Genomic DNA, 17,827 nt, shown 5'->3' with positions numbered 1-17,827 from the left:
TGGGGCAAAATCCGCCATGAAAATAATAAGTAAACAGCCACAGTCTACCATATACGAAAGACTGCAAAACGCAAGAGGCCAGGAAGAATGAATTTACAGAATACAATGTGTATAAAGTTGGGTGGAATCTGAAGAAGCTGCATTGATGGATGTGTTGCTTGATGAAACAATGATTTCTCTGCGATTATATTCTACTGCCCTACGAGGTCAACCAGTTTAATATTTTTGGCTCTTTGCCGACATCTAGTGGAGACCTCAGTTAGTGACACGTGATGCGATTTGCTTTGTACTTACCACGCCTTGTTAGCACCATGTTGGATGACAATTCCCCACACTTAAATGCTTCTCGACATGGATCTTCCGGGAAGTGAGCGGAGATTTGCAAATGGTCCCATGATTATGTTAATACCTAAAATTATAAATCAAATGCGCACTCAATATCACGTCGTCGAACAGTCTCACCCACAAACCACGAGACTGTTGAAACGCTGTTATCTGCAAGCACCACTTAAAAAGCATTGCGATCATAATGTCTAAACAGCATGAGGGAAAATGCATCCACATTAGCCTGATTTGAAACGCAAAGTCAGTCTGTTCAGAAAGTATTGTGCATGATACAAATCTTTTACAATATATCATCTTTTATTTCACAAAATCTACTCCAGCAGTTATAAAATAAAAGCATCAAGAACTGTACAACACAAACGAAAAAGAAAGCATGAAAATAAAGAAGGTAACACCGAAGACTATGACAATGGAGACAATATTTACGAAATGGGATAAAAATTAAAAATCTCAATTTCTGTATTCTGCACGGTATCAATGGATAAGGATTTCTTGACATATGAACTATGCTTACATTCATATCAAGCTTTCTGTGTTACAATATTTTTCAGTAGTAACCACAGTGGAAACATCTTTTGGTGATAAAAATGTGTCAAAGAATACCTGATCTTGAGCAAAGCAGTTGCTTCACATTTCTTTTAAAACACACTTGACAGGTTGAATGAAAGCCAAGCCTTCAGTCTCTCTCATTCATGTTCCGCTAAAACTAAAACAAGGAATAAATAACATAATCCTTTCAGTGCAATACAACAGAACATCATGGAGAAGAAAAAAAAAACATGAAATAAACAACTATGTTTTAGTACCGTTTTACTCTCCAATTGAAACATCTAAAATTAATGTAGTGCACAAAAGCATCGGTATAAATAATTCAACTCTACTTAGTCTGCATAACAACAATTTCATCATCATCATCACGCCACTACAGATGTACTACCTGTCAAGATGTGGAGGGATGCTGAGGACTTTTGTCGAAACGAAATCATCCGTCATTGGTGAAAACAAATGTTGACGATAAACAGAAGATGCAAACAAGGTAGTGTGAGGGTGAGACGGACGACAACAAACAAAACGTGGGTATCGGAAGTTACTGTATGATTTTTAGTCAAAAAAGACACACGTGACTTTTTGGTGACCAAGCCCATGCCTGCAGATATGTTCGGTTGTCATGGTAATCGGTTTTGACCATCACGCTAGGCACTTTTCATAGATGGGCTACAAGAATGCTTTATGGCACTGTTTTTTTGCTTGCACGTGTGTGTTTGTGTGTATACACTATGTCTGGGCCAGCTGAAGTTCCTCCAGTCCATGTTTGCCAAGGTGATATCTGGCCAAGTCTTTCCTGGTAACTAGTCCAACCACCTGCAGAAATCAAGGAGTTAAGGTCATCAGCATTACAAATAGGGCTGCCTAATAAATCAAATTCATTGGATTAATTTGTGCTTTGATTTTTTTTTTTGTATTTGCTGATTAAAAACGTGAACTACTATTGTGGAATTTAAGCAACTGTTTTTTTTTTTCTACATAAGCCATGAATACGTTTCCATTAAAACTGATTTAAATCAGCACACATAGTTGTCTGAATATTTTCCACAGAATTTATTGTTATCAAACTTAAATGTGTTGGGCATATTCAAATAAAATTGTAATTGCCCAGAATGACTCAAGAAAATCAAATTTTATATTTTGGCCATCTCACCAAACTCTATCCCCAAAAACAAAGACTGAAACAAACAGTTTAACAAGGCAAAAAAAAAAAAAAGTGAGAATAAGACAGCGCATTCAGTTGAGTGCAAACCTCCAAGGCCAAAGAATAATGCCAGAGGGCGGTAAATTCCTCCCTCCTAGCATAGTAGCTGGTGTAAAACTTTAGATGCTTGTAAAAGTATTCTCCTATGTAAAGAAACAAGAAAAAAAATACAAAGAAAACAAAAGAAAAGCCAAGCTCAGCAGTAAATTTGAAATTGTCGTAAAATTGACAGGATAATGTTACATCCCGGTCCCATAGGTGGCAGTAAAGCGCTTTGCTTTGACGATTTGCCCAAGGCAGCTGAGATAGCCTCCAGCTCTTTAGGGACTCTAATGAGAGCCCATGAAATGACTGTTTAATTATGATCTGAACCACATCAGTCCTCAACAAACTGGATAAATATTAGCTATGCTAGTATGAAATCATCATGCAAACACATGAAAACATAACCTCACAGTATGTGCATGAAAGTGGAGCCATTTCTTCCATGCTTACCCTGTTCTCATCATCCACCACAACCAGGTGCCTGAGGCCCAGCGCTCTGACCAGCTTAAACACACGAGGAAGCGATGTTTCCTGCAAACAAACCGGCTCTTTCTAAACACATGAAAAACAGACACGCCACGCTGTGCTATATGTGCATTACCTGTGGAACAGTGTAGGGCGTTGGGTTCATGAACTCAGAGAGGTCCATCATACATTCGCGCTCGTCTTGGGATACGTGGATGCTTTGGATAGGGGGGAAGCGTGGGTAGGCGTCCCTGAAATCCTTCAGCTGGAGCTTCCTTTGGGCCAGCCGAGACCGAGCCAGCTCCACAAACACCTGCGGGCACACAGGCGGGACTAGCGACGGGCGGATGCCTGCGAAAGTGGGATGGGCCTTGACCCCGCCTCCTGCCACTGACCTTGTGCTTGAGGAGAACGATGAGCTGTGAGCGAAGGATGAGCCCGCAGAGCTTGGCTGGCTGAACGGAGGACAAGAAGTTAGGGTATTCATTTCGAGGCATATTTGCATTAGAAGTAACTGTAGTTCCGTTTTTGCCGAGTGTAAATATTAGCTAGGAAAAAGCAGCTGGCGCATTTGTGGCTGTTATGTTGGACCGTCAGAAATGGAAACAACAAATTCAGGGGGCTATCTGACCTTTGAATTGTTTGCATTTTAATTATTAGCGTTATAATGGAGTTTATTTATTTAGTGTACATAACTATAGGGCAATATTGTTGAGTGCTTGGTGTTTCTTAGCACTTTTTTAATGAGAAAAAAATGCCTGAACACATTGAACAATTACAAACAGATCAGAAGCGCTCATACCTCTTCACTGGATTCACCCTGAGCCACCACCACGGGGAAACCATTATGATTGGTCGAGGTGTTGCTCAGGATGTCAACGATGGTTCCCACTTTCTCTACTTTGTTCAAACATGTGACAGGAGAACTCATCACTTCTCTAAAAGAAATTGACAAAAAAGGTCAGATTAGATGATTTCGAATTAGTGAACTTTTCTCCAATGCAGCAAGAGGATGTTACTGAACCTTGCTGTTAGCCAGTGTGAAGTGGCAGGAGCTTCCCAATGCAGGAAGGGAATGCTCTGCAGCTTAATGTGGATGTCATACAGACCCTGCCGAAAATAAGAAAACCCACTTGGATATCATGCAGACTTTTTTTTTTTCCTTAGGTAATTGATACTAGGACAAATCGTACCTCCACAAAGTAGTCCCCAACAATCTTGGCCGTCATCAAGACTAACATGATGGGAAGGCCATATGTGACATTTCCGGTCGCCTCCACCATGATGACAGTCAAACTGAGAGTCATCCTCACAATGCCGCCTGCAAATGCAAACAAAACTACTTAAGATCCTTTTGGCTTGGACATTAAACTGAATCAAGTGAAACAAGTTCAATTTACTCACCTAACTGAGCTGCCGCGCCAATCAAGGCATATTTGCCGGGATCAGCCCAGATCTAAAGAACCAAATTACTGTTATAAAGAAGATGACCTTTTTACTGCAGAAAAAGAAGCCCTTTCTTAATGTACACATACCGATCCAGTGGCCGAGATGGCAGCCAGAAGAATCCCGCATAATCTTCCCCAGGCTGCTCCAATAAGTAGAGATGGAATGAAGACACCAGCGGACACAGTGAGGCCATACGTCCAACAGGCCAGGAAGAAATATGTGAGGGTGAACAAGCCCAGTGTCAACGGGTTGTAGGATCCTTTAAAGAGAAATAACAATACTCAATAATCTTCACATACAGTGCATTGGTAATATGTCTGAGGGACAATTATTTACCGGGCTGGTTGTGGAAAAGGCTACGGACACTTCTCTCTGGAGTGTTGAAAAAGGCTGTTGCCATGGAGTTATACTCCCCATCTGCACAGAACAGCTGCAGGCACGAGCAGAAAATACAAAAAAAAATCAAAAGGAAGATACAGCTTTCCTCTATCTGAACTTCATTTGCTCCTAAAACACAGTTAGCTGCTTGTCATTGAATGGCATTAATTGCAGCTCTTCTTTGGTTAATTGAGTGCTTCCCTTTATAGAAGTCATATTTTGGGCGGATGGAACATTAGATCAGAATTTAACCTAAAGGACACACATATAGTGTCGTGCGTGGTTACTTCCTTAAAGGCTGGCACGAAACACCACAAAGGCTAAAAAAGGGAAGTTGACTGCTTGAAGTATGCGCAAAACATTTTTTTCTTCAAATGTTCCTTGACATGCTGATAAAATTCAAAAGAAATGAGAATTACAAACAAGTAGAAATGAAAACAGTTTGCGAGCCTATCAATCATCTTGATACTGATATCATCTTGATCTTGATATCGTGATACAAATTGAAAGGAGTACTAAGCTGATTTAAGCTATTTTCAGCAATATAAAGTATCCTGTTTCAGCCTGCAAATTCATCTCGTTGACTGAAATTCATGAGGAGAGACGCAGAGGAGAAGGACAGTACTGTTCTGCTAAGCACAGTTTAAAATGAATTAAAAAGTGGTTAATCATCAAAAAACAATAAAAGGTGAAGGCATCCATCCACGAAACAGAGATGAGTTAAGAGTCAATGATTTAACTGTTTAAGATGAAAATAACATAACTTTAGTATGATTTAACTTGGTATTACACTAATTTAATGAAAAAAAAACCTTATCTGCTAGTTTCTTTTATGTGGTATAAGCACATTTTTGGCATAGGATGTTGAGTTATGTGTGTGCGTTCACCTGCAGAGGGTACTCCTCCGTGTGTTCGGGGCCGAGAGGCTGACAGTCATTAGAGAAGTAGATCATGGTGAATGACACTGTGGCTGTCACCGCGGCAACCAACATCGCCTCCATAACTTGCAGACAAGGCCGATGGACGTACCTGAAACAAAATCATGCTGTAGTTCTACATCTTAACATTATGATGTTCGTTCGTCACGTCCAGCAAAATAATTAAATGCTTTTCAAGCCAGAATAGGAATAAGACATGACACAGATGTGCAGAGGATATCAATAAATTCACACACCTGCGTTCAAAGGTCAGGTATTAGTCATATAAAAAATAATAAGGGCAAGTTGCATACACCCTCATAACTATGGATGTGGCTGTGCAGAATTAACCAATCACAATCAATTCCATGTTAAACATGGACTCCCTAGAAACACAACAAATATGAAACAAATGTCTCTGTCCCCTCACATCCACAGTGATCAGACCTGTTCTTGCACTGACTATTTTTACACTTCAGTCACATGATGCCAGGCAATGTGTACACAAATTCCAAAGTACCCTGCACGGGCACATTTTTATTTTATTGTTGCTGCCAGACACAAAACAATAACACATGCGTCATCTGACCCTTGACGTTTATTAATGCAAAACCATTCACCGGGGATTTGCCCCCTACCTTATCCTGAAGATGGTCAGCCAGTAGTTGAGAAAGTTGAACAAAGCTCCCAGAATTCCACCTGCATGGGAAAATGGCCGCATTGAAATAGTTACCTCATACATGAAAAGGTTCAAACTAAATTCTATTGTACAGCGCACTGAAACTAAACATGCACAGATAATCATATAATTATACCTATAGCACCCATGGCAATGAACAGGGGAATTTCATAGAGGTAATATGCCACACTCTGGGAAAAGAATAAAATTAAATGTCATTTATACAGATTTAACATTATGCTTAAAAAAAAAACTATTGTGTTTTATACAGGCGCTTACATCATTCTCAAATCGTCCAAAGTTGATGAGACCAGGGTTAGAAAGGTCACCTGGGTTGTTATGGTAAACACTAAGGAAGAAGTTCAGGGTGAAGGTAGATATCATGGATGCAAAAAACTGCAGAGGAAAAGGAAATACATCGCATAGTTGATCAAAAAAACAGTAATTATCGGTAGGTGCACATGCTTCCATAAAAGACGCTAATAATTCATGAGGGTGCACACATTATTACGCCTTCAGCACAGACATGGACACGTGGCTGTCTTAAATTTTAGAACAAGGAAAACCTGATGTTATGTGACTTACTATCCTCCATGTGAGCATCTGGTTCCAGAAAGAAGCACCTTCTTCAAGAGAGAAAAGCACACCACCTGTTGCCCCCGAAAAATCAAATCTCAGTGATTGTGATACATGTAAATTTGATTGTGATATACTGTAAGCCGTCTCCACTCAATACAAATGAGCGACTGAGAAGCATTTCAGTTTAAAAATGGAGTATTTTTAAGTTCAGAGAGGAACTACAGATGAGTCATTACAACACAGTTCTCACACTTCTCATATCAGCGCCAGCAGCACTTGTGCGTATTTAAAACTGCTGCTCAATTTACACAAATGTCATCGTTATTTCTTAACGGGCCCACGCCTTTTCCTTTCAACCCTCTACCACGCTTGATCTGGGTGAACTGTGGCTCTACTGGTTCTTATTAAAGGACTTGAGGCGATTTAAAATTGCCCAACTTCACTTGGGTAAATGTGATGATTTTACCAACTGGTGCTCCAAAAGCAGCCGAGACTCCAGCAGCAGCTCCGGCAGAAACAAAATCTCGTTTTTCTGTGTCTCTGCGGAAGTATTCAAATATCTGCAAACAAGCACAAAATAATTTTAACATGCATGTTGTTACATCCACACGCACGCAAATATCCACGCCCAACAAATGACCTTAAAGTCTCTTTTCAAGGAGGTGCTCCTGCCCTGGGAGACTCCTGCAGCTACAACTGCACCAGAGTGGATCATAGGACCTTCCTAGAAGATGTTGGATGAACAAGGAGACGATACATCACCATATGATTGACACAATACAAATAAAATACTAATACACATATTAAAATATTTCTTACCTTCCCAACAGCAAGTCCACCAACGACGGAGCAAATAACACCACATACTTTCACCACCAGAGTCTGACAAAACATGAACATTCTTTTTTTATTTGTTCTTAATGTTCTATGAATCAGTTTTCCTAAGGACCTGCGCATACCTTGAGTCGAACAACTCTTGGAATCTTGACTCCATTCAGGTAACATTTTATTTGCGGAATACCGCTTCCTGCTGCTATTGGCTTAATAGAGTGGATGGAAAAAACAATTAGATGTGTATTAGATCTTCTCAGATTTTTTTTCTCTATTTCACTTACCTCAAAAAAGGCAACAATGATTGCTCCCACCATGACAAAGGCGGAGTTTAGAATAGCCCAAAGGATGAGCGAGAGAGACAGTCCGCCCACCTCTGTAAACCTATCTATATCTGTGAAGGTCATTGGTCAAGGAAATCTGTGTTCAAGTCAGTATAAAGGCATTAAAAAAAAAAAAAAAAAAAACTCTTACTTACATGGTTGTTTTAAACACCTTGCCAATTACATTAGTACCTAAATAAACTGAAGTACCAGTAATTGATTACCTAAGTACTTAATAATTAAAGTGACCAATTACTTGATTACATTGATCACTTTAGTAATTAATTGCCTAAAGTAATCAATTAGCTTAGTACTGAATTATATACCGTACATTAATACGTAATTCCTTGAAACAATCTTTTAATTTAGTGCATATCCACCTCAGGTAATGGATTATTTTAGCACTTAATTGATTTAAAATCAGCCATTTTTATACCCGGCCTCAATCAAACACTTGAAAAAATTATTTAATAAGAGCCTGAAAGAAAAAACATAAAACATATATGTATAAAGGTATATTGAAATCCATCTTTCAAGAGGTATCAGGATACTTTCTTTAACAACTTGATATTTGATTCCAGCCAGCTGCTCCACCACAATGTCAATAAAACAGGCAATCAGGCCTGTCAAAAATCCAATCAGGCCGCAGATCACCCAGCGACTTATCTCTAAACAGCGAAAGCCCTAAGAGAAAATAGTCAAACCACACCTCATTCTCCATATTTGATTGTAAATGTGTGCCAGATGAAACGACCCCAACCGACTCACCAGGTAACTCATACGCCTCTCCTCCTCCAAAAAAAGCTGGTTCTCAAGGTTATCATAGTCAAGACTCTAAACACACAAAGCCATGCAAATAAAGTTTTAACAATAAGGAAGATGTTTTAATTATAGATTACTAATAAATCATGGGCAAGTTTAATATTTAGACAGAGAGCAATTTAACTTTTAACATTAGCAAAGGGTGATCACATAAAAAAAAGGAATAAATAATTTACCTCATATTTAAGAGACAGCAGCTTCTCATTATGAGGGATTTCCTTGGGATGACCCCGATGAGAATCCTGTTAAGGGGGGGAAACAAGCACTCAATTAGATTGCTGTAATGTCCACCGCTCCTGCCTGACCGAAGCATTAAGTTACTCAAGAAATCACATGAATGTATTATCTTCAGTCTCAGAGGGAAACGACGGTCATGACTTACTAAACTAAGCGATGTTGTCAACTTGTCATGCCTTGGAACAGTCATGTGACACTTAGATGCAACTTACTGCATTAGGCTCTCGTGTGCAGAGATTTTAAATGAATTTCAACCTTTAGTGCATTTCAATAAATGAGGTATCTGCTAGTTGAGGAAATTATTTGATGCTTTGATCAAATGTAAGCAATTTCATTCACAAAATATGCCTGCATTAAAAATGTTTTGGTCCACAATACTCTGTTCTGTTCACATCAATATTCTAAAGAATATGCAACATAATATTTGAAAATATCTACAACAAATTTGTGCAAAATGCAATGGTTAGGACAAATGTTAATTTTACACGAGAATTAAATATCTTTTTACGAATCGGTGGAGGGAAAACAAACCAGATTTAATTGATTTCAACATGACCCAAAAAGATGTTTATTATTAATTGAAACCCCTAAAAGAGCTAGGGAGAATGCATTTAAAAATATGTCAAGCAAGACTTTACCTCATCTGATGTGATCTCTTCTTCTAAATCCACATTGCTGAGTCTGCCTATTTGAAATACAGTGCCTCCTACTGACGGCTACACAGCACAGACAAAAACAAAAAAATGCATGTTAAGAAAAGTTTGTGAAAAGAAACGTCATGGAAACCCACAACAAAAGTAATGTAAATTGAAAAAAAATTACCATCACACATTTCTTCATGACTTTTGTTCTGTACATGAATTTGTATTTTAGGATTCAATTATATCATTTTTTAAGCATTAGTATTCAATTGATTAAGCTGCAGTAATTAGTCAGAGTCCATAGACAGAAGTAAGAATTAGAATGGAAAACGCTATGCAACGAAAAGACAAAGAGTTTAGTGTGCTTCCACATTTTTCACCTCTCATAAGGATAAAGTGTGACAGGAATTGTCAGGGTGGAAATACGCATCATTTTCCAGCATTACGTAAATGGAACAGCTGACTTCAACAAATGTAGCAAATGAAAACTGACTATGAGTTATTGTCAACACTTATTTGTGATTAAATTTGATGATTATTTGATTTTAATGTTACGCGACGATGGATGGATTGATGGATGGATAGATGTATGAATGGAATGTTCTCAGTTCCTGTGATTGCGTGCGATTGTGTGCAATTTTATGCTGACAGTAAAATGGACAAATAAAGGCACTCAACACGTTGGTAACGTAACATAATTAGGTTGGCTATCTAATTTCTTGGAAGGAAATAGTAGGAATTTAGAAATGGATTAAAATATGACTCAGATGGTGAGCAGATAGCACTTCATGGTTGCAGGAAACACAATTTGACACACAATAGTGGCATGAACTGCACGTTAAAAAAATTATCCAATCATCCACCCCCGTATCACTTGCTCTCACTTTTCATGGAAGAGCTAAAACCTCGCTCAGCTGACTTTGGCCAAGTGGTGGTGTGCATCATGAAATGGTCGCCAGCAAATTGCAAAATACAGATTACCTAACAAAAATTGACAAATACGTCTATGGACAATTTAGAGTTCAGTTGACGTAAATAACACTTTATTGAATATTTTTAACATGCGGGAGGAAGTACCAAGAGAAAACCCATGCAATCATGAAATTGATTTTTAGTATGCACGTTTATATTAAAACGAAAAGAAAAAACAACTTCGCAAAAACATTAGGTAGACGCGATTGCTAATTCAGTGTGCCACAATAACAACAATAACCATTTGAGTGGCAAATTTAGGCATCTTAGTTTTGATACATGTAGGCTACAGTACTATTATCGACCTCCTAACAGCATCTCATTTTATCAACTTTAAATATGAACGAGAGAAACCAAAAATGCAATAAAAGTATTGATTACATTACTCTTCTGGTATCACAATAGTTGTTGAGCATTTATAGCCTTTTTATTAAATCTCGCAAAACATCACGTAATCGTATGATAAACATTTGGTAGATAAAGAGGGCACGTTTGCAACAACGCAATATCGTTGCAAACACGTCGCGCCAATAATGTATCGCGCTGAGTGTTGTACAAAAGTTCATTGATAAGACATGCGTTTGAGTTTGAGAGCCTAATCAGCTGTTAGCTTAGCATGCTAACAGTGTTGTACGGACCTCTCTGTTTTGTTGACGTTTCTCGGAGCCGTTCAGCAGCGGAGTCACTTCGCCAGTTGCACCGGACTCGTCAGCTCGGCTCGACCACGACACTTTCTTCGTGATGTTAGCCATGGTGTCCCCCCGGTACCTCTGACAGTCGCGGTGTTAATTCATCAATTGCAATAAACAAGCCATTTTGATCTTAGTTCCCCATGACCATCATTCTTATGACTCGTGACGCTTTAGTAAGGGTCGCGTGCCGGACCAAAAATGTCCGTTACTCGCAAAGGATGGTGGGTTTTGTAGTTTTTTTTAAGGCGTAAGCAAAAGCGTAATAGAGTACTCTTTTACGACATGTTTGCGTTGTTATCAAAATTATCATGGAATACACATTATTCCAGTAACTGTTAAATAAAAAAAATCATGCAAACAACTGTATTAAACTTTCATTCACAAGCTCGCAACATTATATATCTCTTTCTGTGGCCATTTCTGTCCTTATTATCCTCAAAAACCTGCTAATTTGTCCTTTTTTAATCAGTGCTCATTTGTTTTTAATTTGCAAATTAAATTGCAAATTCCCCTTTAATTTGCTGGGTTTTCAGTGTTCTTTCAGCTGACCTCGTTAATTAATCCCCATGTGTTCTACTGCTCTTACAGTAGAAGTCCAGCAGAATTTCTTGTGTTTCCCATATTCTTACTTTAACTCTTGCTTTAATTTTGTCACGTTTTAGTATGTTTTCTGTATAACTGAGAAATTTCAAGGTCTTTTTCTAATTCTCTAACAACCACTAACATCTCTCCCAGAGTACACGTGAGTTCTTTTGCATTGTGCATGTTTGTGACCCGATCATGTTTAAAGAGAAGTGGTAAATGTGATCTTGAGAGCTAAACAACTGTACTTTTTGTCTTCTGACTCAACCAGGGGACTTCTGCTTTTACTTTCAATTTGAGTTTCTTCATTAAGGAATTCCACAAGCAAATGTTTCCTCTTTACAGATCGCACTTTAGTGGCAATATGTGCACCAAACAGGGATTACGCACTGGAGCAGAAGTGGAGAACATTTGCTCAGCTAGGATTGCACTGAGCTTTTAATGTTTTTAGAGAGGGACAAGTGCTGTGAAATAAATATAATAAACGAATCTATCAAACAACAGAAATGATTAACCAAGTGAGAAGAAAAGACTTTAAATTGCTCCCTGGACGAGAAGGCTTAAGTCGGAGTTTGATGACCAAGTAAATGTCACCACAAATTTTCCAGTTAGATGTAATTTCCAGAAGTCCAGTGGTGACGTACTTCCCACTTTCACTTTCATTTGGGCTGCAACCATTCCTTCTCAAACAGGACATTCCAGCAACACACATTTCTCTCAGGTTCCCTTTTTTTGTAGATGAGACTGATTTTAAGCAAGAAAAAATACACTTTACCGATACATTGGCCACTTGATCATATTTTTAACCTTTCATGAAGGCTACGGTTGTGCAGTCCTGCTTGTGCTAAAATGGATGAAGCAAGACCATTACTGAATCCAAGCGAGCCATCACCAGAATTCAAGGTAAGAGATACAAAGCCTAGACTTACTACAAACGCTGTAAACTGTTTTTTATTATAGTTGAGTACATTAGCAGACTTTTGAAACCAAGTATAAAATCATAGTATAAGTATAAATGAACCTGCTATACCTTACTGGGTTTTTTTTTGTGACAAACTTGTTCAGTGTTGTTGGGTTTGGCCCTGCAAACCATTTTAACCAACACATTTGAAATGTTAACCACTAAAGTAAGTTAACATCTAGCAACCTGCAATGTTAATATGGGAGCATATTGTGGCTGAAACTGTGACTAAACCAAGAATCTGTGACTAAAAAACAGCTCACAGCTGAATAAATTACATCATCCATGTTTTAATTCATTCTCTTCTTTTCATTCCAGTTCAGCAAATTCAAACTGTTCCTGGCTGTTTTTGCGGCAGTGTTAGGAAACTTCAGTTTCGGCTATTCCCTGGTCTATCCGTCTCCCGTCCTGCCAGTGCTCCAGGATCCTGATGCGGACCCCCGGCTGAGGATGGACATCTCCCAGGCCGCCCTGTTCGGCTCAGTCTACATGCTGGGTGTGGCCTGTGGTGGGCTCGGGACCATGCTGCTAAATGATTTGATTGGCAGAAAGCTGAGTATTATGGTGTCAGCCATCCCTTCTGCTGTTGGGTCAGTCAATAAACTATTTGAAAGGATTGTGGATACTGTTACATAGCCTAATTAACATTTACCTGGTAACTCTAGTGGAGAAAAAAAAAATGCAGTTAAATAGTTGAATAATTGGTTTAAATACTTTTCAGACATACATTTAATATTTTCAGCATCAGTTTGATTAAATAATACAAAATAATGGAAGGATGCAAGGACCACTTTAAAATTCTTTGACTAATGTATTAAACATGCTAAATCCATAAAGAAAGCAATTAAATAGTGTCTAGATTTACGAGTTTCTTTTTTAAACTTCTACACAACAACCTTCTGTTGAATAAAAGCTATACTGTGCAGCAAGTAAGTAATCTTCAGGATATTTGGATATTTTCAAACATACAGCAGTCTTGGCAATCCCGATTTCATGTTAACGTGTCTTTCAGCTACCTGTTGCTAGGAGGGGCTGTGGAATTGTGGATGCTCCACTTGGGCCGTTTCCTCACAGGTGTCGCCGGGGGCGTGACATCGGCATCCATTCCCGTGGGTTGCAATTGTTACGTTTTCGTCTTTTTTTATGCAACTTTCAGTTTTGTCCCAATTCTTAAATCCTGTTTTGCGGACTGTCAAAACTTCAGGAAGTCGCTACCTGTTTTGTTTTTTTTAGTTGTTATTTAATTCAGACGTTTTGACAAATAGCAACAGTAATACAAGCCACATGATCACACACTGTGGTTTACAGCTTCATTGGACAAAAATAACTTCTGATAACGCGCCAAATGCTACTTTACTGTGCCAAGCTAAGACAGATACTTTATTATCCAATGGCATGAAGTATGTCCTAGTGAATTGCCATCCCTGCAACTTCTACATTTTTCATGTGGATTTATTGTTGTTGTTTGTTTGTATTTTAGGTTTACATTTCGGAGATCTCCCATAAATCTCTTAGAGGAACACTGGGAACCTGCCCTCAGATTACCGCCGTGTTCGGAGCACTGGCACTCTATGTTTTGGGTAAAGATATAGATAAATTTTACACACTTCACACAAAAATGTAGATATTCGACCTTTGGGTGTATGTTGATGATGAACTTCTTAAAAACTTGTGCGTACAGTTTTGCAATTTTTCAGTGCTTTTTGCCTAATTTGATGTTATTAGTGTATTTACTATTCTGTTTATGATATGACTTACAGGTCTGGTGTTACCATGGCGCTGGCTTGCAGTGGCAGGAGGTGTGCCAGCATTGCTGATGGTAGTGATGCTAGTCTTCATGCCCTACTCCCCCAGGAGGCTCCTCTCCCTGGGCAGAGAGGAGCAGGCCGAGCGCGCCCTCCACTGGCTGAGAGGACCTGACTATGACATACAGAACGAGCTCAACGCCATCAAGGTGAGGCCAGCACAAAACAGTTGAATAAGAAATCAACATCATGTACAAGGACTAATTTTGTGCATTATTGCTAGCAAAAATCAACTCAGCCAAAAATTACTGAGATATTCTTTTTGTCCTTTATGTCATTCCAAACTCAAAAAAAAATATTAGGCTTTTTTATGATGTAATATAAGGCAGTTTAAGATCTGGCATAAGCACAGCTAAGCTGCAGTTGTCATCTACTGGTGAAAAGGGGTATTACAATGTAAAACTACAGAGGTGGTGTTAATCAAGAATCGCAAAAATCAACTCAGCCAAACATTATTGAGATATTCTTTTTGTCTTGTATGTCATTCCAAAGTCACAAAAAATATTAGGCCTGTTCATGATGTAATATAAGGCAGTATAAGACCTGGCATAAGCGCCGCTAAGCTAAAGTTGTCATCTACTGGTAAATAGGGGTATTACAATGTAAAACTACAGTAGTATTTGTGTATATGTCTTTTTTAATAATGCTTTTTAATATAAATTGAATGTTTATCAGGATTGTTTTTTGAAGATTTAAAAAAAATCCCTATTTTTTGCCATGATTAATCATGTTAAGTTTTGTGATGAATTAGTTTAAAAAAAATAATTGCTTGACAGCACTAGTTATCACTTCACAAAAATGTGAGTTGAACTGGATTACTGTGGATCAGCAACCTCCAGAAACCCCACACCTTCCCCCTTTAGATTCTAGACGAGAGGTAGAAGTAGACAACCGCAACAGTAGCAATTCTTGTGTTAGCACTCGCAACCTCTCACTGGGTATACTACCCATGTTCTTCATTGCAGCTCAGCATCTCTCTGCAGAGCAGGGTCACGTGGTCCCAGCTGGCCAAGCCAGCCTACTATCGGCCAATCCTCATCTCTGTGGTAATGCGTTTCCTGCAGCAGCTTACCGGCATCAGCCCAATTCTTGTCTACCTGGAGCCCATCTTTTCTCAGAGCAATGTTTCACTGGAGCCAAGGTGTGAAATGTTACCCGACTTGTTCATTCTGCACATGCCATATCATTATCTTTAATTAATGACCATTTTTTGCATACTGTAATTAGTCACTACCTGTTTCTGTTCACCTGTGTCAGATACGATGCTGCAATTGTAGGATTGGTTCGCCTTGCTTCTGTAAGCTTGGCAGCAGTTTTGATGGACAAGGCAGGGCGCAAAGCGCTGCTGTACACGTCCAGCTTTCTGATGTTCCTGTCCACGCTGACTCTGACTATGATATCCCACACCACGCCTTACCAACCAGGGCCCGCCCCTCCAAACTTCACCGCAAGTATGGAGCGTAACCTCCGTTATGACGTCACTCAGCTGGCTAGCAAAACGGCAGCTGGCCCCATTCCACTTATCAGCGTTGTGGTGTTCATATTTGGTGAGTGACACGACCTGATTGCATCAACTATACATAACTGCGTGTCGCATAACTAAAGTGAAATAATTCCCATGGAAAATCCTGTCAGTTGGATGTCTCTCGCCAAAAAGTTGAGGCGCATTATGTCAGGGGTTTTTCCAAGAAACTTACAATGATCAGGCTTGTTTAACTGGTGAAATTTCACGCGGAATTTTTTTTGCACGCTCAAATTAGACAATTTTCTGATTAATTGGAATTTTTGATAACGGAGTAAGGCCTGTCAGATCTTTCTAGATACATTTTAAAGGGACAGTGTGTAAGATTTAGACCGTTTTTCATTAATAAGGAATAAATTAAACGATTGTAAATGTCAAAAACGTACAAATGAATGTGTTCTTAATGACCTACAGTATGTTCTGAATACTGTATAATCATAGGTCTAGTTATCATTAAATTATATTACGTGAGGGGTGATAACATTCTCCGGAGGCGGCCATGGTTGTTATATCTAAGGACAACGGTAAATGCAGCACCTGCAGCACCTCCTGCTGGCCGTAATGAAAAACCGTCGAAATCTTACACACTAAGTCTTCACAATACAACCTGTTTCTGGTCTAAATGTGTGTGTGTTTTTTGTTGCACAGGAAAAAGGCCTTGCACACACACTGAAACATTTTTCAAATTTCCCCATTAGAAAAACATCTGTGCTTCAGTGCATTGATACAAGCCCTTTCTTTGTCTCCTAGGATACGCCATGGGATGGGGGCCAATCACGTGGCTGCTCATGTCAGAGGTGTTGCCTCTGGCCGTCAGGGGCGTGACCTCGGGCCTGTGCGTGACTGTGAGTTGGTTGACAGCCTTCGCGCTTACAGATGCCTTCACTCACCTGGTAGACAGTTACGGCCTGTACGTGCCCTACTTTTTTTTCACGGTGGTGTGCGTGGTGTGTCTGCTCTTCACCGCGCTGTGTGTCCCAGAGACCCGGGGTCGATCCCTGGAGGAAATCGAGAACTATTTCAGGACACGAAGATATACTATTAATCAAGATCATCCCAATGCTTGTGCTACATAAAGGGCATAGAACTCTGTGGGGATACTGGAATATGACATAACATTCCTGGCTTTGGATATTTATGTGTGGCATATTCTCCCACTGTCTTTCATACACTACTTCCCATGCAGCATTCTATGGATCAGAAACCCATGACCCAAAAAAGAAAAACATTTAACTCACAAATGGAAAAACTGAATCATACTGTAAGCCTTAATTTGATTGTAACATCATATTTTTGTGATTCAATTTTCTATGGAAATGAAAAAAAAATCCTAATTGCCCTTTATAGGAGGGGAAAAAAGTCGTATCTCTTTGTCTTCTAGTCATTTAGCATTCACAAACTGCTGAAACTAGATCTGACTATGACTATATGGCAGTGCTTCTCAACTATATTTTGCTAAGCCCCGCCCAGTCGACGAGCTGACTAAAAATAAGATTATTTATAAAAATCATGTAAGTATACTTAAACCAGTATATATAACATAAACAAAAGAAAAATGCAATATAAGTCAACTTTTCACCAACTGTTAATTATTTTTTACAGCATTATACAGGTTACAGTGTAGTTAAAACTGAAAAAAAATTAACAAAGTGCATCAAAGTGCTTGATACAATTTTTTTTTTTTTTTTTATTGCAATTACACGCCACGTGAGAAAAACAAAGCATTTTCCCTGGGGTCATCTGCACCCCCCTGGCATCCATCGCCCCACTATTTTTAGAAGCACTGCTATATGGTATCAAGTTTTTTTAATCTTTTTTTTTTTAACATCTTT

General features: G+C 39.0%; 2 protein-coding genes across 2 annotated transcripts; one reads left to right on the top strand and one right to left on the bottom strand.

Moving 5' to 3' along the window:
* Positions 1 to 623: 623 nt before the first annotated feature.
* Positions 624 to 11,313, bottom strand: clcn7 (Cl-/H+ antiporter 7). Its single transcript, XM_088437987.1, has 25 exons — positions 11,072 to 11,313; positions 9,459 to 9,536; positions 8,760 to 8,825; positions 8,530 to 8,595; positions 8,313 to 8,445; positions 7,723 to 7,832; positions 7,567 to 7,647; positions 7,427 to 7,489; positions 7,248 to 7,331; positions 7,074 to 7,167; positions 6,614 to 6,678; positions 6,308 to 6,424; positions 6,165 to 6,219; positions 5,988 to 6,048; positions 5,320 to 5,461; positions 4,391 to 4,484; positions 4,141 to 4,313; positions 4,010 to 4,061; positions 3,799 to 3,926; positions 3,630 to 3,715; positions 3,408 to 3,543; positions 3,001 to 3,060; positions 2,742 to 2,918; positions 2,591 to 2,671; positions 624 to 1,707 (listed from the first exon to the last, which is right to left on the bottom strand). The coding sequence occupies exons 1-25, from the start codon at positions 11,183 to 11,185 to the stop codon at positions 1,621 to 1,623; spliced, it is 2,403 nt and encodes an 800-aa protein (XP_088294113.1). The 5' UTR covers positions 11,186 to 11,313; the 3' UTR covers positions 624 to 1,620.
* Positions 11,314 to 12,411: 1,098 nt separating this feature from the next.
* slc2a6 (solute carrier family 2 member 6) lies at positions 12,412 to 17,744 on the top strand. Its single transcript, XM_088437272.1, has 8 exons — positions 12,412 to 12,610; positions 12,987 to 13,258; positions 13,681 to 13,777; positions 14,149 to 14,248; positions 14,429 to 14,622; positions 15,439 to 15,614; positions 15,731 to 16,020; positions 16,746 to 17,744. The coding sequence occupies exons 1-8, from the start codon at positions 12,557 to 12,559 to the stop codon at positions 17,069 to 17,071; spliced, it is 1,509 nt and encodes a 502-aa protein (XP_088293398.1). The 5' UTR covers positions 12,412 to 12,556; the 3' UTR covers positions 17,072 to 17,744.
* The last annotated feature ends 83 nt before the right edge of the window (positions 17,745 to 17,827 follow it).

Source organism: Hippichthys cyanospilos, chromosome 16 (assembly GCF_059441005.1).
Source record: "Hippichthys cyanospilos isolate Australia breed blue-spotted pipefish chromosome 16, RoL_Hcya_1.0, whole genome shotgun sequence".
NCBI classification, from domain to species: Eukaryota; Metazoa; Chordata; class Actinopteri; order Syngnathiformes; family Syngnathidae; genus Hippichthys; species Hippichthys cyanospilos.
Note: the sequence above shows the minus strand (reverse complement) of the source record. Positions and strands in the feature narration are given on the sequence as shown.

Bases quoted from the DNA above. Each gene is read 5' to 3' on its own strand.
- clcn7 (XM_088437987.1), bottom strand. From the start codon at position 11,185: ATGGCTAACATCACGAAGAAAGTGTCGTGGTCGAGCCGAGCTGACGAG. The intron at 9,537-11,071 runs GTCCGTACAACA...TGTGCTGTGTAG, and splicing joins AACGTCAACAAAACAGAGAG to CCGTCAGTAGGAGGCACTGT. The intron at 8,826-9,458 runs GTAAAGTCTTGC...CCCCCTTAACAG, and splicing joins AAGAGATCACATCAGATGAG to GATTCTCATCGGGGTCATCC.
- slc2a6 (XM_088437272.1), top strand. From the start codon at position 12,557: ATGGATGAAGCAAGACCATTACTGAATCCAAGCGAGCCATCACCAGAA. The intron at 14,623-15,438 runs GTGAGGCCAGCA...TCTTCATTGCAG, and splicing joins ACGAGCTCAACGCCATCAAG to CTCAGCATCTCTCTGCAGAG. The intron at 16,021-16,745 runs GTGAGTGACACG...TTTGTCTCCTAG, and splicing joins CGTTGTGGTGTTCATATTTG to GATACGCCATGGGATGGGGG.